Genomic DNA, 27,423 nt, shown 5'->3' on the forward strand with positions numbered 1-27,423 from the left:
TGCATTTGGTACCACAGCATCCAGAAGGGAGACTTGGTGCCACAGCATCCAGAAGAAAGCATTTGGTACCACAGCATCCAGAAGCACGCATTTGGTACCACAGCATCCAGAAGGAAGCATTTGTACCACAGCATCCAGAAGGGAGCATTGGTACCACAGCCTCCAGAAGCGGGACTTCTTGGTACGCCAAAGCATCCAGGATGGAGCGTGGTTATGGTGACTAGTCTAGACATCCCGGGTTTCAAGCTGGGTTATAGGGTTAATCCCGACACATACAGTACAACATTCACTACCTAATAGTCCCGGTTTTCACTACAGTTAAACAAATAATTGTTTTGAGTGCTTCCATACAAGATGTTTATCATTTTCTGTTCTGTTTAAGGTATTCACTGGTGTGCTAAGTGGCACCTTGTAAGTGCTAAACAAATTCTACCCAGACATGATGAAAACACCAGGTGAAAAAAAAAAGGGTAAAATAAATAGTAAGTAGTAGAAATAAATCTACAAGCCGCGATGTGTTGTGAGCAGGTCAGCTATTTTCAATATTTTTGAAATGTGATCAAAGGTCCAGGTTTGGGTTTTTGAAAACAATGGTCACCCTAATAGTGGGAGAATGGGAGGGGTCTCATCTATGATGATCAGCAGAACAAGGCATATCTCATCCCACACATGACTTCTGCTACTTTTATAGGACTTATAAGCCCTTTTAACCTGGTGTCCCTATTTTGAGCATTTCATTAGGCAAAAAAAGTGTTGTGAGCTTGTAGATCCGCTATTTGCGCTATTCATTTTACGACAATGTATATAATATGGCTTAATCATTAACATTTGCCATGTTCTGACATTTTACTTAAATTAAAACACGGACAGATATTAATATAAAAGATTCAATTTATTCCAATAATACATTATCCATAATAACAGATGCCAGTGAATTAAAACTCAGGCAGGCTTACTAGACACAAAAAAGGAAGAAAAGAAAACCTCAATGACTGACTGAAGTATAAAAAGATAACTAAAGACAATACGGATCTGGGAAATTTTCCACACCTTACAAAATTTGCAGCTCACAAGTTGTGCACGCTCCTCAGTTCTAATAACAAAAGTTTACGTACAAATGCCGGGGTGATAAATGTATCTACAACAACCGTGCTGCTGAGCATTTGAACAATTCCACTGGATGGTATCAACACTGGTCATGATGACAGTTTAAAAGATGGAGAATAACTGAAACGTTCAAGGGTGAGATGGGAGGTAGGGGTGTTGGTCTGGAAAATTGTTTTTAAATAAAAAACCCTCCCGTTTGTTGTTGGAACACATCGATTGTATCTTCATCCTCCATTTCAAGCTGTCGAAAGAAAAGGTAAAAAGAAAGTCACTTTAGAATCTAAATCCCATGTGTTTATTATTGTGTTTAATTGACAGTGAGACGGTATGATGTACATTTGGGACAGACTAAGAATTCTTAACCATGTCTCTTCGAACAGATCTTCCTGCTTATAAGTTAGATGATGTACAGTGCCAAAAGACAGGTACTGTATGTTACAGTGAGCAAAGGAATGGTATGAGAATTAGGGTTGGGGTCCTTTAGGATTTGAACGGTTCCGTCTTAACGGTCCGATTCCGTAGCGGTTCCTATAGGGGGGTTCCAAATGGATCCTAACAGGTCTGTAACTCTGAGTTGTGGTGGTCCTTCAAATTTTAAAGTGTGAGTCCACATGCCAGCTCTGACAGACAGTGTGATTAAAAACCGGTTCCAGAAACGGTTCCAGGTGTGATGGAACCGATCCGGTTCCGGATTCAACCCTAATGAGAATGAGCTGGACTGAAACACACAGCAGAATGAACATGGGATTAATCTCATCCATTAAATCAAGTCACCTGGACCTACAGTACTCCCACCAAGACTATGGTGAAGCACCACAGGGCAGGAGGCACGGAAAAATCATAAACTGATGCAATGATGGAATGAGAGCCAAGTGCAGCAGGTTGTTGGAAATGTTGTATCTCAGTGTTTGGATCTTTTATCATTAAGCCAACCTTTGCTTACTACTAAACTCTTAAACCAAAGGGATCATCTGAGGACTATCAGCTCTATTTATTGCACAAATCTATGTATGACGTCTAACGTCAGCTACTGAAACAAGAAGACAAAATTAAAGGGTTAGGGAGTTTGGGCATCTTTTGGCAGTAGTGTTAAAAAAGATATCATGAACAGATTCAAAAGAATTTGAGCTCAGCACAGAGTCAGACATAACCTTTTTAAATAAGCAGTAGCACAAATTAAGCGATTTACTATAATGGCCATTGTACAGTCTGTTAATATTTCAGGGATTACACAAAAGTGGCATACTGCTGCTGCAACACATAGCTAGATAATCCTGGTTTGTATTTAAAGACTGTACAAATTGCTGCATGATATGTACAAGTATTCATTTCACATTTTCTACAGCAGTGGTAGTAATCAACTTACTGTGGCAGAGGACTACTGCTGAATGAATACCAAGTTGATCAACTGAAGTTACTTTACATGCATGCCATTTCTGCCACTACGACATTCACAACCCATTAAGCCTGAATAGTAAAGCTTGGGTTTTCTCTGCTGCGTTGTTTGTATAACCGCCTAATCAACAGCAGATGTTCGGCAACAGACGCTTTCCAACACTTACCGACGTCAGGTTGGTGACGTGTGTTCGGGGCTTTAAGGCCATACCAATGCAATGCGACGAAACCATTGCAGAGCACAGTTGCGGTGGGTCTGAATGACCTCGTTGCAGGTCGCAAGTGATTCTACTTGTTCAATCGCAAAATGCAAAATGTTTCAGAAGCCATCAAATGTTTTAGCAATCCGAACGAGTTTTGTGAGACACCAGAGTAGATGCTCTTTGTCTGGCATCTCTCCAGGTGAAGAAACTAGTCATTTGTGCACTATCGCCACGCCTGTGCTAGACAAACAGATTGCAAGACAACGGGTGATGTAATGTGAGCGGTAACACTATTGGGATTTTGAAAATCTTGTAGTCTGTATTTAGAATTAGTCAACAATCACAACCAGTTACTCAATTTAACCGAACAAAAAGGACAAGGCCCTATCCTGCAATCTTACCTGTGAGGGGGTGTCCGTCTCGTTAATAGGCTGTCCGTCAAACCGAAAACGTATTTGCCTCATTGACAGCCCCTAGAGGCACACAGAACAATCATGTCAAAGTTAGAATTCAGAACATGACCGAGTCCTCTTTGCATGGAGGGTATTTGAAGAAATGCATTAATGCTTAGAATCCCTGAGGAAATATATTGTTAAACATTGCCAATACAGCTGGAAGGGACTACTGTTATTACACTGGCAGTATATCCCAGCTGTAAATGCACGTGAGCAGTGCATAGTCAATCTGTCACAGCCGCAATAAAAGCAAACAAGGATAGCACCATGCGTTTGTTATTGTGTACAATTTCAACTTGGATAAGTTATTTTTTAAAGCGAACATTTGTAAAATATTTAGTTGCAGGGCGCCCCAGAAGCAACGATTTCAGTTACAAAAGTCTGCTTTAAAAAAAAATCCAATATTTGCATAAATGTTTTTTCAAAAATAGCAGATCTACAACCTTGTATATCTGCTATTTTTGAATAGCCAAAGACATCTAAAATGACAGAGATGCGTTCCCGGATTGAATGGGTTAATACAATAAACACAAGCTTAGAAGAAGAAATGCAGGGTAGTCATTACCTGTCGTTCACAATACGCCTTCATCAGCTTGCTAAGAGGCGTGTGCCTTTTGATCTTGAACTGCACCACAGAACCATCCTGACCAGCCACCTTCAGGTTGATGTGCTCATTGTTCTCCGTCTTCACGCCCTCCTAAATAAGGATACAGAAAACAGAGCAAAAACGCCATTTATATAGGATGCTATATAGTTCAGTGGTTTTCCACCGTTTTGATTTGACTTTATTAACAGTTTGCCCAAAAAAAAGCACAGAGGTACAGATTTATACAAAAGGATGCTAAAAGGATAACCCAAAAAAGCCTATGGCTTATTTCCATTGAGGTCCTGTGTATTGTACTACAACAGGGGGTCCTCAGAGTTACTACAGGGGGTCCGCCAAATCTTTGTGTGATAGGATTTTCTTTTTTTACATTAACCACTTGAACCCTAGCATCCCCTTTCTGAGGAGAACTTTAGCCAAAAATAGCAGATCTACAAGCTTGTAGATCGGCTATTTTTGGCAAAGAGCTATAGGTGTAGAGGGAAAAAAGAGCTGAAAAAGTTTATCTGAAACACAATTTTATATACGTAATATAGAGGGGGTCCCTGCTTCATCTCTCTCTCAGCGAGGGGGTCCTTGGTCTGAAAACGTTGAAGACCCCTGCTCTAGGGACCATCTGGGTTCCTTGAGAGGGTTCCAAAGACCTTTACAGGTCTGTGACTCTGGCAGTGTACAAATGGATACAAATGGACCCCGGCCATAGGGTTCCATCTGTACACTCTCAGAGTTATTGGGGTCCTTGAGAACCACTACACTAGATGTATTGTCAGAAACATTCAAAGCCTGGATAGGAGGACGATTGAAGTTAGGATGAGCCTTTTTTTTAATAACGCTAATAAGAAAAAGCCAAGATCTAGCAGATCTACAAGCTCACAAAGCGTGGCATAGCGAGATTGTAGATCTGCTATTTTCAAATGGCCGAAATGTATATAGGGCTTAAGTGGTAAGTGTATGTTTTGAAATAATAATACAAATCTATAAAGTAACTAGTAAATAAAGTTGTCAAATAATAGGATCTATGCACAGCAGCCATATTGGAAAGACATTGGGCCCCTTCCCTACTTCCTTCAAAGGTGTTACCAATGATACTAATGAAGGCTCTGTTCCATTCTGGTCAAACAGAGTCAGGGTGCTGATAGTGTGCATGTTGGCTCACTGGAAACACTTGAGAGGGTTCCAAATGGCCCCTTGTGGATGTGTAACTCTGAGAGTGTACAAATGGAATGAAATGGACCCTAAGGGTCCATTTGGTTCCATTTGTACACTCTCAGAGTTATGGGGGTCCTTGCAATTAAAAGGTTTGAGAACAACTGTGCTACACTAAATTGAACAGAGCCTTCATTATTATCATTGGTAACACCTGTGAAGGAAGTAAGAAGAGGCCCAATTTCCTTCCAATATGGCTGCTGTGCATAGAGCCTATTGTAGTGGAGTGAAAGTACAACAAATGAGATGTAGTGGAGTAGAAGTAAAAGTACTGAAAACTTGAAATACTCCAGTCAAGTAAAAAAAAAAAAAATCAAAATCTTATCTAAGTACGGTACTTGAGTAAATTTACTTAGTTACTTTACACCACTGGTTACATACAAGACACTGTATGTCTGGCTCCATTCTAATGGAATGCCATTGTGGCCTGTCAACGTTACATACCGGTGTATAATCCTATCATAGGCGACTTGAATGCCCATCACCGGACTATAGCTGCAACTAAACGTTGATGATGATGCTATGGCTGATTCAAACATGGAATAATACATCATAATAAAGAGTGGCCGTTGTTTTACTTTCCACTGTTGCCCTGCTAAGCTAGGTTAGCTTAGTAAGCTAACTTTACTTAGCTAGCTAACGTTATTTGTGGTGGGTGGCTTTTAAAGTGCTTTGTAAGCAAAGCGAATGGTTCATTATATATAAGCTCAGTAGAAACATGTTAACAATCTTTCTCCACGTGATTTGAGTCTTTTCTTTTCTTTCCTAAAGGATGGATGTAGAGCTCCTCACCTTGGGTTTTTCGTCTGCCATGACTGTGTGTGTGTCTGTGTCTCTGTCTGCCGCTGTGTGTCGTAGTGGGACAACAACTGCGCTCGCGCTGGTGCGCTTGAGGCGCATGCGCAGTGTCCACTGTGTTGCCAGATCTTGCGAGAGAAATAAGCAACGAGGTATATGAAAACAAGCCCAGAAAAAGTGACTAGGCCAGTGGTTCTCAAAGTGGGGTCCGGGGGTCCCCACTCCCAGGGGTCCTTGGGGGGTACCAGGGGGTCCCCAGCAAAATGAGTTAATATAGCGTCACACTATCTTTAACTACTTTAACCTTTTATACTTTGGCTATTCAAAAATAGCAGATATACAAGCTCATAGTGCGGCACAGAGTGCCGTGCTATGAGCTTGTAGATCTGCTGTAAAAAAAAATCGTGAACATTTGTGCAAATCTTTGAATATATATATTTTTAAAGCGAACATTTGAAACTCAAATCTTTGCTTCTAGGGGGGTCCCTGACTCCCTGGCACAACATCTTTTCAGGTGGGGGTACACATACTGTACATATCAATTTGGGGGTCCTTGACTAGGCCACATGAGCACTGTCTTTAACCGTGGCTATTTGAAAATAGCAGATCTACAAGTACAAGCTCACAGTAGATCTGCTTTTTTTTTAATCTTGGGAAAAAAAGTTAAACATTTTGAATATTTCTTTTGAAACATTTCAACAACACAAATCTGGTGTGGTGGTCCTTGGCACCAAATATTTTAGATGGGGGGTCACCGGGTCTGTGGACAAATCACAAAAACATTAATTTGGTGGTCCTTGACATGAAAATGTTTGAGAACCACTGGTGTAAACATAATAACATCAGGAAACAAGCCCACATAAGCAATTACACACTTTACAAACAGCCCAAAAAACCTCTAGACCCCAACCCGCAACTATACAGAAAAACAAGCCCAAAGTGGATTTTAATAAGCAGACATGGCAACAATGGCAGTGTCTCAAGCGCCAAAAATAGCAGTTTTGTTTCAACGCGCGACACCGCTAAATTATGCTTCTTCTATGGGTTTAACAGCACCTTGCATCCTGTGTTACAATACTGCCATCTTCTGGAGTTAACTCCAGAAGATGGCAGTAATGCAAAACTGGATACTGCAGTATCCAGTTTTGTCAGACAGCCTATCACATATGGTTCTCTAACTTTCTTAATTTCAAGGACCCCCAGTCCAGTATGGTATTTATTTGGCCACGGACCCCCATAACCCCCAGGAGTGTACAAATAGAACCAGATTCAGAGTTACAGACCTGTGAGGGTTCATTTGGTTCCTAAAAATCAGCAATTTAGCTGGGGACCGCTTGGAACGCCCACAGGGACCCCTGGGGGTTCCCAGACCCTACTTTGAGACCCACTGGCCTACTAAATCAGTCCTGTTTCTCTTAAAGAACTGACCAGATATTTCACCCAATTCCACTGAACTCCAGTCTGCTCCTGCCAGCTCTTCTCATTCAGTCAATATCTTTCCTTGCTGAAGTCAATTTCCTGCAGTTAATAAGAACATGTTACACCGTTTCTGGTACCTGACAATGTTCATTCACAGTCGGGTGCTGGAGTATATAATGTGGAGTCCCATTCAAGTTATTGGGTTAAGTTTGTAGCCTGGTCATTACAACTTCATCTTTTCTACTTCCTCCCCATGTCCTCTCATTAACACCCACTCTTTTTGTATTGTATGTAGTTACCTTCCTTATATCCTAATCCCACCGCTGCTTCCACTCTTTAACTTCCTTCCATACACACGCTTTCCTACTTCTTAATCGTGATGTATGTTTTTTTTTTTTATATAGTAGAACGTTATACATCGTTATACTGTACAATGTTGTCCCATGGTGAAAATACAGTCTACGACAATGAGCTTGTAGATCTACAATAGTTTTTTGTTGAAAATGTTGGCCTATATGACATGCCCAAAATCAGGACGCCAAGTTGATAGTGGTTAACAGCTTGTTTGGTTAATTTGTCTACTTTCTCATAATTACCATGTGCACAGAAACCCAAACAAGTGTTACTACCACAGTGCTTTGTTTATACTTTGCCATACACCACTGCTACAGCATGAAGGATTTTGAAGGATAGGCCGAATCCGATGTGTGGAAACATTTCTAATCCAGATTGGAGTTGGATTGGTTCTATGCGGTCTGAACAAGGCTAAGGAATGTAATTCAAATCTGAATAGAAGCACACTGCTCTTGCTTAGCAGCATCAGTTTTTATTCAAATTGAGAGACTGATGCTGCTGAACAAGAGCAGTGTGCAGGACTTTTGTTCATGAAATACTTTTTTCATGATCGCTTCAGTTGTCACTGTCCAACGCACCTGCATCTGAACAAAGTTCAGACTTTATGAAACCAATTTGATTACAATCTGGATTGTCTGATTATGGGTGTCAGTGTAAACATAAAAGAACTACATGATTCTAATCAATGTTCAGGGTGAAGTCAGGTACAACTGCATCCACTTCAGTGGACAGAGAAAAAAAGTTCCTATTTGCAAAACCTTTTTTTATTCTTCATGCAGTTTTTCAAAAATACGTATCTCATATGCATTACACATATTCCATTTGACAATATGACAAATCATCAACGTTATCACAATATAATAATCAAAATATGGTGTCACAGTTTTGGGTAACCATAGGCTTACTGCAATGGAAAAAACACCATGTTTTGATTGTTATTCAATACTTCATGGCTTATTCAAAGTAACAACTGCTTTGTACAGAAAACTCCCCAAACTGTAGTTGTCATTCTAGGTAAGCTTCACCTCTGTCACTTCTGTCAGATTAGCCCTGGTTTATACTACAAGTTGTAGCAGGACTAGCGATCAGTCACTAACATAAACATTGCTGTGCTTGCTTCCTTCATCTTCTTGCCAAAAGAGGCATATTTTCAATTAGAAGAAAAAGCACATTTCCATATTGTGTTAATAATGGTGTCGAGTTGGTCATGGCCCTGAAAAGACCAACCTGAAGGGTGGTCATGGTCAACTTTAATACCGTACAGTGAACAGATCTGTCCGAGACCTTCCCTAAACCTCAATAAAATAATACATTCATCATGACAATCACTCACAGTAAATAAATAAAGACAGTGGTCACCCACTTGTCCTGATACATTAGTGTCATAAGAAATCCAGAAATAAACACAATCTCAACATAAAATATAAATAACTCACACAAGATTACTAATCTCACTTGTCAATGCAAAAATGTAAGACAACAAAAAAGTTGAATACTAAAACAGTAAGCTTGGGTGTATGAGCTCGGAAGTTAAGCTGAAACTGTTCTGCAGTCAGCAAATGTTGGTAGGAACTAGGAAGTAACTCATTCTTCATGAACCAATTTAGAACCAGGAAAGCTATGGTCTAGTCCAGTAGAATTTGTTGAGTGTAACACATTGGAACCGTAAACGGTCAATAGCAAAATCATGTGAAAAGTTAAAAGTTCTTGTCACATGTTCATGTGCCATAGATCACCTTTTCAACACTGTTATTGTGTTGTTTTTATTACTAAAACCGAATGCTTTCAGGACTATATGGCATTTTTAAAGTGCAAATAAATAAGTAATTTGTTTTGTAATACAAAAAAGAAAAAGTGCCGTAATGGAAAAAGCACTTAATAACTTAAACTTTCACGAAAAATACATTTGAACGTATTTATTTAAACTGTCTTTTGACCTGTTGTGCTTCACCAGGCTGTTATCCTGACACTTACTGTAGTATGGATTTGACTGTACACTATTTTGACCAGATACAGCCTGAACAAGGACACCTTTTACACCAAAGACAGTGATGAAAATCCCATGTCAGATTTCTTCACCTCTAATGCCATGCATAATGGTGTGATGTTAACTTTGATAACTATGATTTAGATCAAGAAATCCTGTAGGTGGGTGTCCTGTCTTAAAAAGGATAGACTGGGCTATAGAGACCCCCAACGCTCAGCAGGTGGAAACTGGTCTACTTCTCCCAATTCTGTGCGGAGCTCTTCTCCCAGAGTGAATGTCAACTTGTATCTCATCCGAACCTTCTCCTGCAACACACACACACACACACACACACACACACACACACACACACACACACACACACACACACACACACACACACACACACACACACACACACACACACACACACACACACACACACACACACACACACACCTTAGCTTCATAGCCTCTATAGCCAGTAGTGCTTCCTGGTATCATAATACCACCCAATACTCAAGTCTGGCTGATTAATTGCATGCATTTGAAATTGGAACTAATGTAGAAATCTGTACATGAATGAAAATACTGACTTAATCATCATTGTGCCCTATGGGTGAATTAACGCTGCAATCCATAACGTTTTTCTTTTTTGCGTGAATAAAACTGTACTTGAACCAATATGTATTGCAGAGTATGTTACTACAATGTAATTAAGACAACTGTAGTGGTTGGAGGTGGTCTCCCCGCTCTTCTATTGAAACATTTAGATCAAGTGGTCAAGCAGGACCCACTTTTGGTTGACAAGGGGTACCAGTGGTGTGTTCTAGGTTTTTTCAGAGGGCATACTATAATTCTTCCCTCCCACACACACGGCATGTGCACGTGCTGTGTGTATGTACATGCGCGTGAGGTCGGCGAATGAAATAACCGCTCTATTGAATTACTTCAAAACTCCAATGGCCAACAGTCACCTCAAGACATTAGCTTCAGCACCTCAGACGCCACATTATCACATGAAAAAGGCTATTTGAACTGAAGTCTACATTCTTGCTCCCCCAGCCTCCTCCTGCGTATCAGATACACTTTCTCAGACGTTTTTTGGATGGCTACGAAAATGTTCTGCAGGTCACACTACGTATACACCGTAACACATGGTTGAACACACCACTGAGGGGTACAGAATGATATAATAAAACTCAAATGGAGACAACTCTACTTCCCAAATGTGCACTTCCCTTAACGGCTATGAAAGATTTGGCGCTCACGCAGGGCACCCGGATTTGAATCCCGGCAAGTAAATGAAGGTTATGGATTTCCAGCTTTAGGGAGGGAATTTCAATCAACAATGTTTAAATAAAATGCTCCAGGCACCCAGCTTACCTTGAGAGGATTGGCCAGCAACATGACCTGAGTGACTGCAGCAGGGGAGAGGATAGGGTTAAATGGAGCCAGGTCTGTTCCTGAGGGCGGCTGAAGCCTCACCTTCATTGACTGCAGGGCAGAGGAAGAAGGGGTTAATGATGATGACAGAGGATCTGAAAACGTTTTTTTTTGGCTCACATACAAGCAATGGTAGTTTAGTTTTAAATGGTATGTAGCAGCCAGTAGTGTAAAGTAAAACTTTAGTTACTAGTTACTTCGTAGATTTTGATTATTATTACAAAACATACATTAACCACTTAAGCTTTATATATTTAGGCTATTTAAAAATAGTCGATCTACAAGCTCACAATGCCTCGTGACTCATTGTGAGCTTGTAGATCTGCTATTTTCAAAAGATTGTTTATACATTCTATACATTTGAAAACTTCATCACAACAATCAATTGACAATCTGTAATTTACCTTAGGCACGGCTGCCTGCAGAACAACATTGGTGACAGGCAGTGGGGCTGTGTTAAGCATGGACGCCACCATGACCAGAACATCCGGTCTGCCCGACGGGCAATCTGTGGCGAAGTGCAACAGAACACGGATGCCATCTTTGTCATATACCGTCACTGGACACACTTTACCTAAATAACAGAAGAGAAAGAAATGTTACGTTAATCCATTATTCAGGATATATAAGATATATAAGGATGTTATAAGTCAACACTGTTGTGCCATAAAGTAACCCAGGAATGGGAACTGCAATTTCTTGTGGAAAATCAGAATCCTGTCCTGCAAAGTCCACCTGTCAGCGATTCTTTTTGAGCGGTGTAGCCGCTCCTATAAGTGGGTTTGGGTCCCATCCGTGGTGGAAGTTTTTCTTTCCGTCGTGAAAATTTGTCTTTCGCTGTACTGTGATTGGCTGATTGGTATTCAGACCCTTGCTCAGTACTGTGATTGGCTAGCGAGACGCATGATGAAATTAATAACCTATGAATAGCACAACTCACTTCAAAAAAATTACTTTTTTTTTTAAAGTGAGCTTCCATCACTGTGATAGTCACTGTTGTTTTTAAATAGCACCGCTCACTTCACACTGGGTGTGATTTTTTCCAAACCAATTGCATTGTCAAGAACAGCGGTATGGCTGCTTGCATGCAGCTTTCAAGAATCGCTAAGTAAAGTGTGCTGTGAAGTCAATCAGACAAACAAGTGGATCTTTCTGGACATTTTGCACATGAGCCAGTCACACATGCAGTGTACCAATCATTATTCTACAATATGTCATAATAATTGCTCTTGTCCTTTAGAGCTGTCACTGTGTAGACAAAATGCAAAAGATGGAGCTCACGCTAATTGTCACAAGAATCAATTATAAATCTAACCGGGTGGCCGCTGGCCTAGCGGTCCAGGCGCATACCACGTCTGCTGGTAATCCAGCTTGACAGCGTGTCGCGGGTTCGACTCCCGATCCCGGCGACCTTTGCTGTGTGTCTCCCCCCATCTCTCTCTCCCCATTTCCTGTCAGCCTACTGTCCTATCAATAAAGGCATAAAAAGCCCCCAAATAAATTACAACCTTACCAAAGTTTATCTTGAAATAATAACTACACAAACATAAGATTACCTAGACACCCTGGACATCTAGATTGTTGTCACATCATCCCTGGCTTCAACCCTACAGTATATTTACTTTATCATATTATTATACTTAAAAGAAAGGGAATGTTCTGTAACTCACTTGGTGTGATGGCATCCAGTGGAACAAAAACCTTGGCCAGGGAGATCTCGTGCCCTCTGACTGGACTGGCTTGAATCAGAGGTAGGGTTGGAGACAGGGAGCGTAACAGAGGACTATCATTTGTCTGACTCCTAACTGGCGGTGGAACGGAGCCGCCTGGCGCCCCCACCAGGAGCAGAGGACTGGATCTTGAGGACGGCACGCCGTTACTGGAGGATAAGCCAGCGAGAGCACCAAGATCCTCACCCAAATCCAGTAAGCTGCAAGGGTCCATTACACTGGGTGGAGAACAAAATAATGTGTCACAGATTTAACAAACACCAATACACAATAGAAGGAATTCCAACACCTGAAGACGCAAATGTGGAACTTAAAACAGAAGTTAAAACCGAACCGGTGGTGGAAAAAGTACTCAAATGTTTTACATAAAAAGGTAGGGTATAGGTGATTTACTTTGGTTAAAATAAGTGTTAAATAGCTCTATATTCTGATAGTACTCATTGCTATAGAGTGTTTGTTCAGTAAAAGGAGTCTCCCATGTCTCTCCAGCTCTCTCAGAAAATGTATTTTCAGTGCTCTCTCCTGATTGGCTTAAAATGTGTCACCTACCTGAAAATGTATTTATATTCTGTTTACTAAAGAGCTGGAGAGACCCCTGTGACCGAACAAACGCTCTGTAGCAATGCTAACTAGCAGAATATAGTACTTTAACCTTTTTAACAAAACAATAAAAAATATCACTTACCCTACCTTTAAGTAAAAGTATCAATACTGCAATGTAGTACTCTGTTACAAGTAAAAGTCTGGAATAAAAAAAATACTTGAGTAAAAGTACAAAAGTATTGGTATCAAAATGTACTTAAAGTACAAAAAGTAAAAGTACAAAAATGTTTGAAAATAGCAGATCTACAAGCTCACGTGTTCTGAGGTTGTGTTTTCAAATAGCCTAGGTATAAAATAGGGATACAGTGGTTAATGTATGTAGCCTATGTATGTTTTATAATGTTATAATTTATATCTGCAAAGTAACTAGTAACTAAAGTTTTCAAATAATTGTAGTGGAGTAAAAAAAAGTACAATATTTGCCTCTGAGATGTAGTGGAGTAGAAGTAAAAGTATAGACAATTGGAAATACTCCAGTAATGTAAAAGTACCTCAAAATTGTACTTAAGTACAGTACTTGAGTAAATGTACTTAGTTACTTTACACCACTGCTGAAGAACGCAAATGTGGATAACTTCAAACTGAACCAAATTGCTCACTTTTTAGGACAGTCCAGGTCTAGCATCGCGAGGTCCTGCAAACTGTGGTGAAGCGAGGCTGAGGCTGACGCAGGAGGCAGGGCAACGCTGGAGGGAGAGGGGGACGCCGCCACGTCGCACACCTGAGGTAGGATGGCTACGTTGATAGAAGGGGAAGAGGTAGAGATGGTGGTGGTGGTGCTGCTGCATGACTGGGAGGAGAGACAGGCTGGGGTCGCAGAGGTGACCGCAGCACTGAGCGAGGGTTGTGGGAGAACGAGTGACGCCGCCGAAGGCGATTCCGTGGGAAAGGGAGGCGAGGTGGGGAAAGCTGTGTGTGGAGGGAAGGATAAGGTCGAGTCTGTTGTTGTGGAAGAAGAAGACCGCTGGGGCAAAGCAGCAGCAGCTGGGGCTGAAGAGAAAAGGATGTCTGTATGGAGGGACAGCGTAGAGAAGGCACAGTTCGGAAGGGAAGCGCTGCTGCTGAAAAGGTCTAAATCTTGGCTGGTTTGCTGGAACAGATAATGTGAAAACACTGTTATTCATCAAGCGTAGTATTTTTATTTTTTATTTATATGTTTATTTGACAGGGACAATAAAAAAAACAATGAATCAGTTATAAAAACATGAAACCGTTGCAATTGTACAAGGGGTTTATAGCCGAGGCTAATTTGCGACCCCAGTCCCTGGTTAGACCTTTCTATACAAATATAAATATCTACCTAATAAAATTCTGTTACAAAAAGGACACGCATGAAGCTCTAATCTAAACAAGTACAATAACAATAACATTCCCAAATTACATTCATGAAAGCAGTGACATTAACGTTAAAAAACGTGCCTAGCATTAGTGTTCACAGCTTTGGTTTGATTTCAGCCAGTATTTAACCTTTTCATTAAATATTTTGAGTAGTCTCAGCTACAACGGTTTTGACTTAAATGTTTGGGGGAAAAAAGTCAAACCTGTGAAGATGTCAGCTGACTGTTCCAGTTTTCATCTTTAGGTATGTTGGAGTTGGATAAAGTAGGAACAGGGTCACCTGCAAAACAAACAAAAACAAATGTATGCGTTCCTTCTCTCCCGAAATCAGCAACAAGCATCTTTAGATTTATCTAAACAAAATATTAAATAAACCAGAACGCAATCACAGAATGAGTTTCAAGACTGTCATTAACCCATTAAGACCTGAGGCCAATTCTACAAATGCCTTCTAAAGGCCGTTTCAGACCGTTAAGAGATTGACGTTGAGCGGGCGTTCTCGCTTGGATCAGCGGGGATCGCGCCGCGATCGTCGTTGTTTTGTCCTCCTGCACGTAGCGGGGAAAGAAAAAACCCCAATCCAGCTCATGCCGCCCGTGGGCGAGTGCACGAAACGTGCACGGGCGCGATAATTTCACGGGGCCGCGCCTGCTTGCCTCACCTCACTTCTCCGCACGTCCCAAATAAATCGCCCGTATCTCATTGAAAATTAATTACTAAGGCGCGTCACTCGCTCCCCGTCTGAAAAGGCTTTCAATCAGTAGTTCTCAAACGTTTTCGTGCCAAGGACTTCCAAAATGATATGTATTTGGCCGCAGACACCCCCCCTGCCCCCGTATGAAAAGGTTTTGTGCCGGAAGAGAAGATTTGCGTTAAAAAATGCAAAATTATCAAAGATTTTCTTTGTGAGCTTGTAAAATCTAAAATGACCCAGACGCTTTCCCGGTTTTAATGTGTTAAATTAAATATGAAAACCCCTCTAACATTAACATTGTGATAAGACCTATAATAGACTATATCTAATATAATACATAACCGCCATGTATATAACGGTGCTACCTAAAGATAACAGATCTCCATCTAGCAGGGAGATTGCTGCAGAAGGTGAGCTGGGGCCTGGGCCTTGGAGGTGAGCAGACCCGTAGAGCAGGTCGGCGGGGATGGAGAGCGGGGCGGCTCGGCTTGGCTGCTGGTGGTCTGATGACGGAGAAGGGCTCTGGAGATCCAGACCTGCCAGGTCAATCAGGATCTCAGATTCTGTACTGCTGGTACTGGAGGGGTTGACGCCTGCCCAAGGAAGGTGAGCAAAACGGAACAAGGGACAGAGAGGAGTTGGGAGACAGAGAGAACAGAGATAAAAATAGTATTACCTTTTCCATGGTAGAGCAAAAAAAGAAGCAGCAGCAAAGTCTGTGGTATTTGTTATACAATGACATGAAATTCATATACAGTAGGTAAATAAAGTATGGATCTGTGTGAGATTTCTGATCCTACATGTCACCCATTTAGAGTGGGAACCGCTATACGTAACTATGCGTTTCAATCCGGGAGCCCCTTTTGGGGTAGTTGTTGCTATGTACAGCAGTGGTTCTCAAACTTTTTCATGTCAAGGACCCCCTAATTGACACTTATTACCCCACGGACCCCCATTTGAAAAGATAAGCCAGGGACCCCAATAAGAGAAGGTTTTTACGGCTCTCTAGCAGTGATTCTCAACCATTTTAATTTCAAGGACCCCCAGTTTGACACGCATTAGGCTACGGACCCCCATTTAATGGCATTTATACCTCTGGGACCCCAATTCACATTGTAAAACCAATGTTAATTTAACTCTGAGAGTGTACAAATGGAACCAAATGGACCCATACACTCTCAGAGTTACAGACCCATTAGGGTCCATTTGGTTCCTGTCCATCATCTAGCTGGGGACCCCCTGGAACCCCCTCAAGTACCCCTGGGGGTCCCCGGACCCCACTTTGAGAACCAATGATGTACAGTATATGGCAACATTTTTTTTTATTTTTTTTTAATAAATATTTGACATTTTTTAGAAAACTTAGGTCAGGATTTAGAAGGCGTTTTTAGAGTCGGCCTCAGGTCTAAATGGGTTAAAAGCAAAAAGCTACATATAGCATCCATATCTACCCTGTGATGATGGTGACAGTGTATGTGGCTCCTCTGTCTCTCCATTGATGGTCTGTCCCTCCACAATCATCTTATACAAGTTAATGACACGGGAGAGGTCATCACTGGCCAGCAGGATATCTCCTGGTGAAGGTGACACAGTTCAAAGATTAGACTGGGAAAGGGTATTCAGGCCTACACGGTAACAACAATCAAAGTCCCTGGTTCAAGTGCGGAGTCCGGAGAACACTGGTGCTGCAGATTGCTAGTTCCTTGTCAGGCCGTGAGCTGGTTAACTCTGCAAATCGTGGCTCAAGTCTGCTTTACACTCAAGCACTTCAATATTCCTCACCTAAGCTGCTGTCATTGTCTTCAGTCTCAGTGGCGAGCTGGAATACAGCCCTTCTGAGTTTGTCACAGTCACCGTACAACTCCTTTAGACAGAAGAAAGGTCGGGAAAAAAAAATAAAATAAAAATCAGACCACTTAACTGACCATTTACATCTGCAATTCCTTCAAACATTAACGGTACCGCCATCTAAATGCATTTATGAGTCATCAAACTTGATACATTTGATAAATTTTGATACAGTTAGACAAAGGAGTCCTGGCACTTGGCTGAATTACATCTTTTAGGTTACATGTAACTAGAACCTATGCCGAAAACTATTCACAACTAATGTACATGATTTCAAACTGTATGGGTGTTAATATACGTAACAAAAAGCCCAACAGTAGCATTTTGAATCAGGCGGACAGGGATGCAAGATGTGTACAATTTGTAGTCCTGCACCATCAAAGACAAAATTAATGTTAAGTGAATAATAAATATATGATATAGATACAATTTCAGTGGGTAATTTGAGACATAATGGATGGAGACAAACCCTAATTAGCTCCTTGTCTCCATCTGTGGAGTCTTCTGTGTTGAAATGGGCCAACATTTCATTGAGGAGTTTGACACTGTTGTCGACCTCCTTCAAGGTGTTGTTTCGCTTAATGTCTCTCTTTGCTCTCAACTCATCCTGAGGGGGAAAAAAAAGAGAACCTTTACACCCCGAGGCTGACTTAGAACTAGAAGTGACTAAGTAGTGACAAGATGGTTGACCCAGAATTGTGGTGTTTATACCAATGCTGGTCAAACTTGATTGTCTGCATAAGCAAGCACATGCTTGGTGTTGAAAAAATATGAACTGAGTTCAACTGACAGATGGTACACACGGAGCACAAGTTTGTGAATGTGGCGCGCACACACACACACACACACACACACACACACACACACACACACACACACACACACACACACACACACACACACACACACACACACACACACACACACACAAGAGTGGAGCCTGATTTAAACTATTCGACAAGTTGTGAGATTGCAGACAACACCAATGTACAACATACTATAAAGTAAGCATGAGACATTAAGAGTGACGCAGCTGTCATAGGTTGTGCGCTGTCTAGCTTACAGATAGTCTAATATATCACAGTGGCCAATATATCGGTCCACTATTAACATTTTGTACCACATCGGGATTGTCGCCTAGGCTAAGGGTGGCGATATGACAGATTTTTATTTTTAATTTTTATTTCACTTATTATTGTGCACATTGCTGATTACTTATCTGGTGTTTCACATGTATTTTGAGAGCAAAAAAATAACATGTCAAGCACTACTATAGTCATTAAGGGTGCTTAAAGAGCTTGAAATGTAAAACAGGGTCAACAATAAACATGGCCTGCCTAGAATCAAAAGGCATGTGCACAAACTGCACATACAGTGGAATCAGACGCCTTTTCAAAAGTTACAGTGTTCGCTGTATTAATTATAGATATCGAACTCTTTAAGCGAGAGAGAGGAAACAATCAGTCAGCCTTCTTCTTGTTCTCTAAAATATTTGTTATCGGCCTTGAAAGATCCAGATCAGACGAGACAACCTCTAGTCTAGATAGCAACAGTCCAGAAGTGAGAGAACTTGCCTCTTTCACCATGTTCTTGATGAGCTTGTTGGCCTCCTGCAGATCTTCCGGCTTTTTGCTCTTCAGTAGCTCCGCCAATCTCTGCAGCAAGAAAAACAAAACAATCAGCATAAAAGGTGGTTTGACTGGTTTCCCACAGATGTCCCAGCCAAAGCCGCAAAGCCAAACTCGGCTCCCAGGCCTTGAAAAAACAAACTTCAATGATAAATCATTTCGAGTACGTCAAGATGTATGTTAAAAGGTCATAGCACACCATGATTAGTTTGATAAAGCACAACAAAAATAAAACAAATGACGTAGAAATGACGAAAGCGGTTTCAACGTCGTAGATGCATGTCTCCACATGTTTTGTCTGTGATACAGAACGCTTGGTTGCTGGGTATGATTTTATTTTCATTTTACCTTTATTTATACAGGTAAGATCTCATTGGGATACAAGGTCTCTTTTATGAGAGAGCCCTGTCCAGGTAATCAGGCGATTATGAGGCTTTTGACATAGTTATCAAGATGCACAGCATGAAGGAACATGAGCTGTGGGTGGGAAAGATTTCCACCTGAAATCTCACAAGTCTGCTGAACTGAAATCTCAAAATTCCCGACATTGGGATGTTTTCTGGTGAAATATTGTACATTTGCTTATTCAATCTAGCCCCTCCTTTTAATTCAATATTCTATGAATGTTTTATAGATGCAGTAAACAAAAAATGACCTTGCTTTTCTCTTCATTTTCAAACACAGGATTGTTGGGATGTAAGGGAGGCGATGGCATTAGTGTGCCATCAAGGGTAATATCTGGGTCAACCGAAACGATACCTGCAACATAAAGCACAAAAATAACTATAGTCAGGTCCGTACCGTAGGCTTGGGGGAGTTCAAATACAGAGTAAACGTGTATATGAGTGCCAATACTTTTTCTTTGAAACAGTAGTAGCCTGGCTGTAGGAGGCTTCCTGTATATCGGTCATTTATTTTAACTCTAAGAGATAGTTTTTTTTCTCCTAACACAATACCTTGCTACAAACCGAATCATGTAAAGTGCAGTTAGATGCAGAAAGAAAATAAGACGCTCGCAAGCCTCGCATGACAGAAACACCACAAGTGGCAGACTTTCAGCATAATCAATATCATTATCAGAGATCCACATGGTAACTAGCTACAGCATTATTGAACTCCGTCCTGTTTTTGTTTTATTCGTTCATTTAGCGTAGACAATGGACCGTTCAATATCTATCCCAGAATTAGCTACCAAGCTAAATGTAATCTCGCAAGATGCATTAAAATGATCATACTGCACTTATATTTATAATGGTTCTTTAAAATAAGCTACAGAATGTGGTGTGAGGAACGTCTTCAGTCACGTGCATCTCACCCTGCTTCTTCAGCATCTCATATGCTCCAGAGATCTTCCCCTCGTCCGGTAGAGAGACGGTCCAACTGTACAGCATTTCAATCACCTTCGTCTTCACTTTCTCAGACACTCTGTCTCCTAGGTACTGGCAGTGGGAAAAACAAAATCATGACTTTGGATTGTATAACGATGGTGATGATCTGTGCTTCTTGGGGCACCAGATGAACCGGCAGAAACCGAACCTTTGCCTAATACTTACTTTGGGGGAAACCACTTTGATCAGTTCATTCAGAAATCTGAATTTTCCAACTTCACTGTGAAACCTTCTCCCGCAGTTCTTCATGCAAGCTTCTAGAACCTGTGAAAAGACACGATATGCCCTGAGGCCGATTCTACAAATGTCTTCTAAAAGATATCTGAAAAAATATCAAGTGGTGCTCAAACATTTTTTAATGTCAAGGACCCTCAAAATGATATGTAATTGTCCGCAGACCCCCCATCTCAAAATGTGTGTTCCAGGGACCCCCAGAAGCAAAAATATTCGCTTTAAAAGAATTATATATATATATATATATATATATATATATATATTCAAAGATTTGCACTAAGTTTCACGATTAAAAGAAAATAGCAGATCTACAAGTAGCGCAGCACCAAGTGACGCCCTATGAGCCTCTATATCTGCTATTTTTGAATAGCCAAAGTATAAAATAATGCTTTTTTAGCTAAAATCTAAAAATGACACAGATGTAGGGGTGTGCCGATATATCGTCCCGCGATATATCGCGATACGTTTTCGCGACGATATGTATCGTTTTGGGAAAAAAAATGTCGTTTTTGAAAAAAAAAATTTTATTTTTTTTTACAATCATAATAATCAGGCATGTAAACGGCCCCGAAGTGAAAAGAGTGACAACATGTTTTTTTTTCGGGTCAGGTGTCATACTATTTGTATTCAAAACGGCTATTGTAGCTGAAAAGCTACAAGTTTGCATGTCTGAATAATGCAAAAACAGAATTATTTGTTTGCATTTTCTTTTTTTCTCCTCCATATATTTTCATAATAAAAAAAGTGCGTATCGTATCGAAATCGTATCGAAGTTGTGAGCCAAATATCGTATCGTATCGTTTCGTGAAATTAGTGTATCGGCACACCCCTACACAGATGCTTTCCCGGTGTTAATGGCTTAACCCATTAAGACCTGGAACACATCTGTGTCACTTTAGATTTCTTTGGCTATTAAAAAATAGCAGATATACAAGCTCATAGCGTGGCACCGAGTGCCGCGCTATGAGCTTGTATATCTGCTATATTTGAAAAATCTTGAAACTTTTTTTTTTTTTTTTTTTCAAAAAACTGTTAGGATTTAGAAAACATTTTTAAGAATCGCCTCAGGTCTTAATGGCTTAAAAAAGTTATTTCCACTGAAACATACATGTAGGCTTTGTGTAACATACCATCAAGGCTTGTAAAGCCTCCCATTCCTGTGGAGACTGGATCTTATGAGCTAATAATCTCACAGATATCTGTGGACTGAAAAACATATTATGAGGAAATATTATCCAAATTAGGATCCAAATTCAAAACAATCAAAAGAAGCAGATCTACAAGCTCGAAATGCACCGCTTCGCACCGCGTTTCGAGCTTGCAGATCTATTACTTTTGATGCTTTTGTGTGAAGCTGAAGTATGAGCAAGTAGGGCATTGATTTATGAAAAAAACACAAAAACTTTGAATATGGAGATAAGAGGTTTCTGCCCGACGACAGCGGCGATAATATATGTTATATAGCAAAATGTAATGATCATATATCATTCAGTGGTAGAAAAAGTACTCAAATGTTGTAGTGTTGTAAAAGTACCAATACTGCAATATAAAAATACCCCGTTACAAGTGAAAGTCCAGAATTCAAAATGTTACTTGAGTAAAAGTACAAAAGTATTGGCATCAAAATATACTTAAAGTACCAAAAGTAAAAGTACTAAAATGTTTGAAAATAGCAGATCTACAAGCTCACAACGCGTCGCGAGCTTGTAGATCTGCTATTTTCAAATAGCCTATGTATAAAACTAGAAGTTCGGGCCGCTACGCGGCCCGAACGTCTGGTGCGATCTGACGGCATCCTAGAATTTATAGGTAGGATGTGATGCTGTCGTGAGATTACGTCACACTGGCGTTGTCATCGTGATGTCAGATTACGTCACACCGTCACACTGGCGTCGCATACGGACAACCGACATGGCGCAGGATTCAAATTGTATATATAGATAGGGCTAAAGTGGTTAATGTATGTTTTATAATATCATAATTTATATCTGCAAAGTAACTAGTAACTCAAGTTTTCAAATAATTGCAGTGGAGTAAAAGTACAATATTTGCCTCTGAGATGTAGTGGAGTAGAAGTAAAAGTATTGGAAATTGGAAATACTCAAGTAAAGTAAAAATACCTCAAAATTGTACTTAAGTACAGTACTTAAGTAAATGTACTTAGTTAATTTCCACCACTGATATCGTTCATATACATTTAATTCATATGTATATATATATATATATATATATATATATCCATCCATACCCCTCCAGCTCCTTATTGATTTGATCACAGAATCCCATAATGAACTCCCATTCCTCTTGTCTGTTGGAGGGATTGGTGGCTTTGTCTGTCAAAGAAAATCACACCAGCTACCATCAGGATGAATGTGACAACAATATGCATGGGAAAAAGCAAACAATTACTCTATTACTTTACAATCACATTATCTCATGACTGAAAATGTAATGACGATGTTTAGGTATTATCTGACCTATTCTAAACATACATGTATGTCGCTGCTGTTCTACAATACAGCCAACCAGCTTTTATGACTATTCGTGTTTATGGAAGACGCTTCTAAACATGTATTGTATTCTATTGCTAGTTTGACCACTTCAAATATTCTTTAATCTTAACATAAGTAATGACCAAAAATAGCTGATTTACAAGATCACAACACGTCTGCTGGCTTCTATGGAATCTCTGAGACTGAGAACTTTAATCCATGAAATGTGTCAGGTTACTAATTACTGGGACTACAGGGTTGGTTTGTTTTATTGATCATAATAAGATCTTTTAACTTGATGCAAGTGAGGTCAAGAAAGATTGGAAGTTAAGGAATGTCATCCATGATTGTCAGAATGTCTATGACTTCGCTTTAGCTTTGACCAAGGACCTCAATGGAAACAAGAACACAAGGACTTTTTTGGACGGACCTTTGAGACAAAGTCTTATAAATGTAATTGTGATTTTTTGCCTAATAACTTTTTCAATCAATCAATCAAACTGTGTGCTGCTGAAGATATACAGTATTATTCTGTATTAAAGCCAGCTAGAATACAGATATACAGCATTATTCTGTATTAAAGCCAGCTAGAATACAAATATACAGCATTATTCTGTATTAAAGCCAGCTAGAATACAGATACAGTATACAGCATTATTCTGTATTAAAGCCAGCTAGAATACAAATATACAGCATTATTCTGTATTAAAGCCAGCTAGAATACAGATACAGTATACAGCATTATTCTGTATTAAAGCCAGCTAGAATACAGATATACAGCATTATTCTGTATTAAAGCCAGCTAGAATACAGATATACAGCATTATTCTGTATTAAAGCCAGCTGAAATGCAGTGAGGATAACAAAAAGAACAAAAGCAGGTGTCAGTGACAGCCAGGTGACATGAATGATGCAAAAAACAGGCTACAGGCTAGCTCCGACGGAACCTCTCCCTCCGCTGTATAGCTCCGAGATGAGGTTCCTCGTTAGTTACTGCCGTCTGTTTTCGAAATGGTCGCACGTCGTCCACTTTACATGTTTCTTACCCCTTTCTGCACATCGTATCCAAAAAGTAAAGCATTTCCGCCACTCTCTCAGATGTTTGAAGTTTTAACGCGCCATAAAAGCCATCCAACGGGTTGAAGAAAGTATTTAATTTGCCTCGGTTTTCATCCGGTTACATGGTTTTTAAGACATTGCGCAAGAGTTGCGCCCGTAGAGATAACATTACTATTTACTACCCTACTGGTCAAATGTTGAATTGCATCTTCTAATGCAAAATATTATGGAACCGGATGAAAACCGAGTCAAATTAAATACTTTCTTCAACCCGTTGGATAGCTTTTATGGCGCGTTAAAACTTCAAACATCTGAGAGAGTGGCGGAAATGCTTTACTTTTTGGATACGATGTGCAGAAAGGGGTAAGAAACATGTAAAGTGGACGACGTGCGACCATTTCGAAAACAGACGGCAGTAACTAACGAGGGACCTCATCTCGGAGCTATACAGCGTACAGCGGAGGGAGAGGTTCCGTAGGGGCTAGCTACAGGCTAAAAACAAATACCAACTTGTGAGGGATAGCAAGAACATGGAATTGTACCCAACTCTGTGTAAGTCATTTTAAGAGTGTTGTTTAAAACAAAACATCGAGGAATAGTATGTCAAAACACACTCCATGTTGTTTGACAACACTGTCGTAAAGCAGGAGATTCTACTGGGGAAAGCATTGGCATGTGTTTCTAAGCAAGATGCCAAACACCGCCGGCTACATCGCACGTTATTAACATGTTAGTTATTATATGTTTAAATGGCGTGAAAATAGGTTAATTTGACGGAGTACTCACTGAGCCAAGACTCCAAGGACTCCCCATCTTCACCCGCCATGTTTTCTCTCTCTCTGTCTGTCTGCCTCTGTGTGTCTGAGGCAAACAACGCGTGACTGTGTGGATCTGAAAACTCTGCCCTCGTGTGGTCAGAGACGGTATCATGCCACATTGGCCTACTTATAATATATTAGCCTGGCTGGCTGCCACTATAAATAAACTGTGTGGCTTTAAATCAGTTGTGTAAAGTAACTAAGTACATGTACTCAAGTACTGTACTTAAGTACAATATTTGAGGTATTTCTTACTTTCTCCAGTATTTACAATTTTCAATGCTTTGACTTTTACCCCACCACAATTATTTGAAAACTTCAGTTACTAGTTACTTTGTAGATTTTGATTATCATAGCAAAACATACATTAACCTCTTCAGCCCTATATGTATTTCCGCCATTTGAAAATAGCAGATCTACAAGCTTGTGAACATGTAGATCGGCTATTTTCAAAAGATTTTTTTTATACATTTTGAACTTGTGTGAGTACTTATACTTTTGGTACTTTAGTATATTTTGATGCCGGTACTTTTGTACTTTTACTTATGCACATTCTGAATACAGGACTTCTACTTGTAACAGAGTATATCTAGGCCAACATTGCAGTATTGATACTTTTAAGTAAGTATTTTTAAAAGCATGTACTCTTGAATCCAAAAAAAAACAAAAAACATAAGTCTCGCTAGACGAGATTGAAATCTCAAGATTTCAGTCTCATATAGCGAGACTTGGGTTTTGTTTTGTTTTGTCGCATAGTGTTCTGTCATATGAACATCAGATCTCACCAAAAAAAAAGCTATTAAAATGTGATCTAACCTAAGGCCTATCCGCGCACCTTTTAAGCTGTGGCGGACCAGGGGTGGAGTTATGAATTTTTTTTACTGTACCATTCATCCTAAGATATCATATCATAGAAAAGGTAATAAAACTTTAGTCCAAAATTCTCCTTTAACTCCATTATATCCTGTGGGCATATGTTGACTGGGTATGTTGTGTTATTTTGTATTTTGGTAATTTTTATATAAATAATGTCTGGGATTAATTGGTATTGAGGGGTAATCAGATGTTGTGTGATTTATTGTAGGAAAGAGGACAACTAACCTTTCACTGTTTTTCTCACCTGTGACATATTTTACACTTGATATTAGGTTTTGTCAAAGATTGTATGTTGAGTCATGTGCAATAGTAGGGCTGCGGAACTAGGTATATACTGGGCTATTAAATGTAGCTTGGTTTGGATTTTGTTTGCTGTGTTTTCTTTGTTACTACATTTGCTTTTTCTCTTGCATATTTATCTTATTTTGATTTTCTTATTTGTGGTGTAGGATTAGGTTAGAGGCCCCTTTAGTAGGCCCTGAAGCCTTCACCCCCTATCCCCTATTTGCCCCTTGCTGGGCTTAGTCCCATTTTAGGATCTTGCCTTCCCAGTTATAACAACCCCCCTTTCCCTTTGTATTCTAACCTTTTTATACTTGTTGAATAAACTTGACACTTTTGATACATCAGCCTCTGGTTCTGTTCATTCTGAACCCTGTTCAAGTACACTGTCCAGCGCATATATGTAATGTGTATGCATGCATGCGTGCATGTGATTCCTCACTATTTGTGAGGGGGTGTAGTCATTTCCTTATATAGCTGTGCCACACTCCCTTAGTGTTTATACAGTGGAACTGTATACCGTCCGGATGGCATTGGAGTGGGTGGAGCAATTCAAGCCTAAGAGAGCATTAATATGTAGTGACTCAGCATCTGCTCTGGTCAGTTTAAAACTAGGAACATCTAGGAATAGACAAGACATATTACATCATGAGATATTGGAAATTCATTCATTCAAGAGCAGTAAAGCAAGGCAACAGTCACATTCATCTGGATTCCGGTACATCGGCATTATGGGATATGAAAGAGTTGACCTCACCTATTAGCAAAGCAAGCATTAAAAAAAAGAAAGAAAACATAGACATCATAATGAATCTTTCCAAGGCAGAAGGAAAGTGCATTGTTTGGAGGGAAGAAAAGTAAGAGTGGCAGCAGATATGGGACCAGGAGGCAAGAGGGAGACATCTACATGACAGGTTACAAAACAGAGTAGGTGCTGAAAAGATGAGGAAACAAAAGAGAAGAGATCATAATGACCAGATTGATGATAGGGCATAGCAATCTTAATGGGACATTATAGGTAAACACCCAACTGGACTGTGAGCTCTGTCAGGCACCATATGAAACAAAACATATTATACTGCAGGAAGTAGCCTATACAGAAGAAAGGAAAGAGGAGCTGGATTAGCTAGGAGTAGGAATAAAAGGAACATTTGCTCAATTTCCTAAAGAGAACCAGACTGTTGGATAAGATTAGTGGCAGGTGTTAGTAGTGGGAGGTAATTAACTCCAGCAGGTGACAGTAATGCAACACAATTAAAATCAACATAACAAGTAGCACATGCGCAAAATACAACCTAGCGTTGCCATGTCCGCTTATTATAAGCGACTTTGTGCTTAGTTGCTTGTAAATATTGGTGGTTGCGGTTCTTTTGGGCTTGGTTCTAGTAGTGGTGTTTAAAACCAGTGTTTCTCAAACATTTTCAAGTCAAGGACAGCCAAAAATTATGTAATTAATGTATGTAAAAACTATATTTGTCTG

The 27,423-nt window shown here is 40.1% G+C and overlaps 2 protein-coding genes across 4 annotated transcripts; both read right to left on the reverse strand.

Annotated features, from left to right (window-relative positions):
- Nucleotides 1-873: 873 nt before the first annotated feature.
- On the reverse strand, nt 874-5,870 carry LOC311060934 (small ubiquitin-related modifier 2-like; the record flags this gene model as incomplete). Its single annotated transcript, XM_084079336.1, has 4 exons — nt 874-1,348; nt 3,107-3,178; nt 3,726-3,857; nt 5,763-5,870. 4 exons carry the CDS (start codon nt 5,868-5,870, stop codon nt 1,283-1,285), a joined length of 378 nt encoding a protein of 125 aa, XP_083935462.1. The 3' UTR covers nt 874-1,282.
- A 2,417-nt stretch (nt 5,871-8,287) lies between these two features.
- On the reverse strand, nt 8,288-24,841 carry gga3a (golgi associated, gamma adaptin ear containing, ARF binding protein 3a). Of its 3 annotated transcripts, none has more exons than XM_084076997.1 (17): nt 24,754-24,841; nt 22,665-22,749; nt 21,547-21,622; nt 20,348-20,446; nt 20,110-20,233; nt 19,450-19,553; nt 18,741-18,821; nt 17,636-17,773; nt 17,101-17,182; nt 16,770-16,892; nt 15,684-15,911; nt 14,828-14,904; nt 13,886-14,376; nt 12,624-12,901; nt 11,358-11,527; nt 10,894-11,004; nt 8,288-9,833 (listed from the first exon to the last, which is right to left on the reverse strand). In XM_084076997.1, the coding sequence occupies exons 1-17, from the start codon at nt 24,791-24,793 to the stop codon at nt 9,723-9,725; spliced, it is 2,418 nt and encodes an 805-aa protein (XP_083933123.1). In that variant the 5' UTR covers nt 24,794-24,841; the 3' UTR covers nt 8,288-9,722. The 3 variants fall into 3 exon arrangements, with proteins under 3 accessions (XP_083933123.1, XP_083933124.1, XP_083933125.1); XM_084076998.1 differs by having other exon boundaries at nt 22,665-22,771; nt 24,754-24,779; XM_084076999.1 differs by lacking the exons at nt 22,665-22,749; nt 24,754-24,841 and having other exon boundaries at nt 20,348-20,468.
- Between the last annotated feature and the right edge of the window lie 2,582 nt (nt 24,842-27,423).

The sequence above is a fragment of the Gymnoscopelus microlampas genome (assembly GCF_963454915.1).
Source record: "Gymnoscopelus microlampas genome assembly, chromosome: 2".
NCBI lineage: Eukaryota > Metazoa > Chordata > Actinopteri > Myctophiformes > Myctophidae > Gymnoscopelus > Gymnoscopelus microlampas.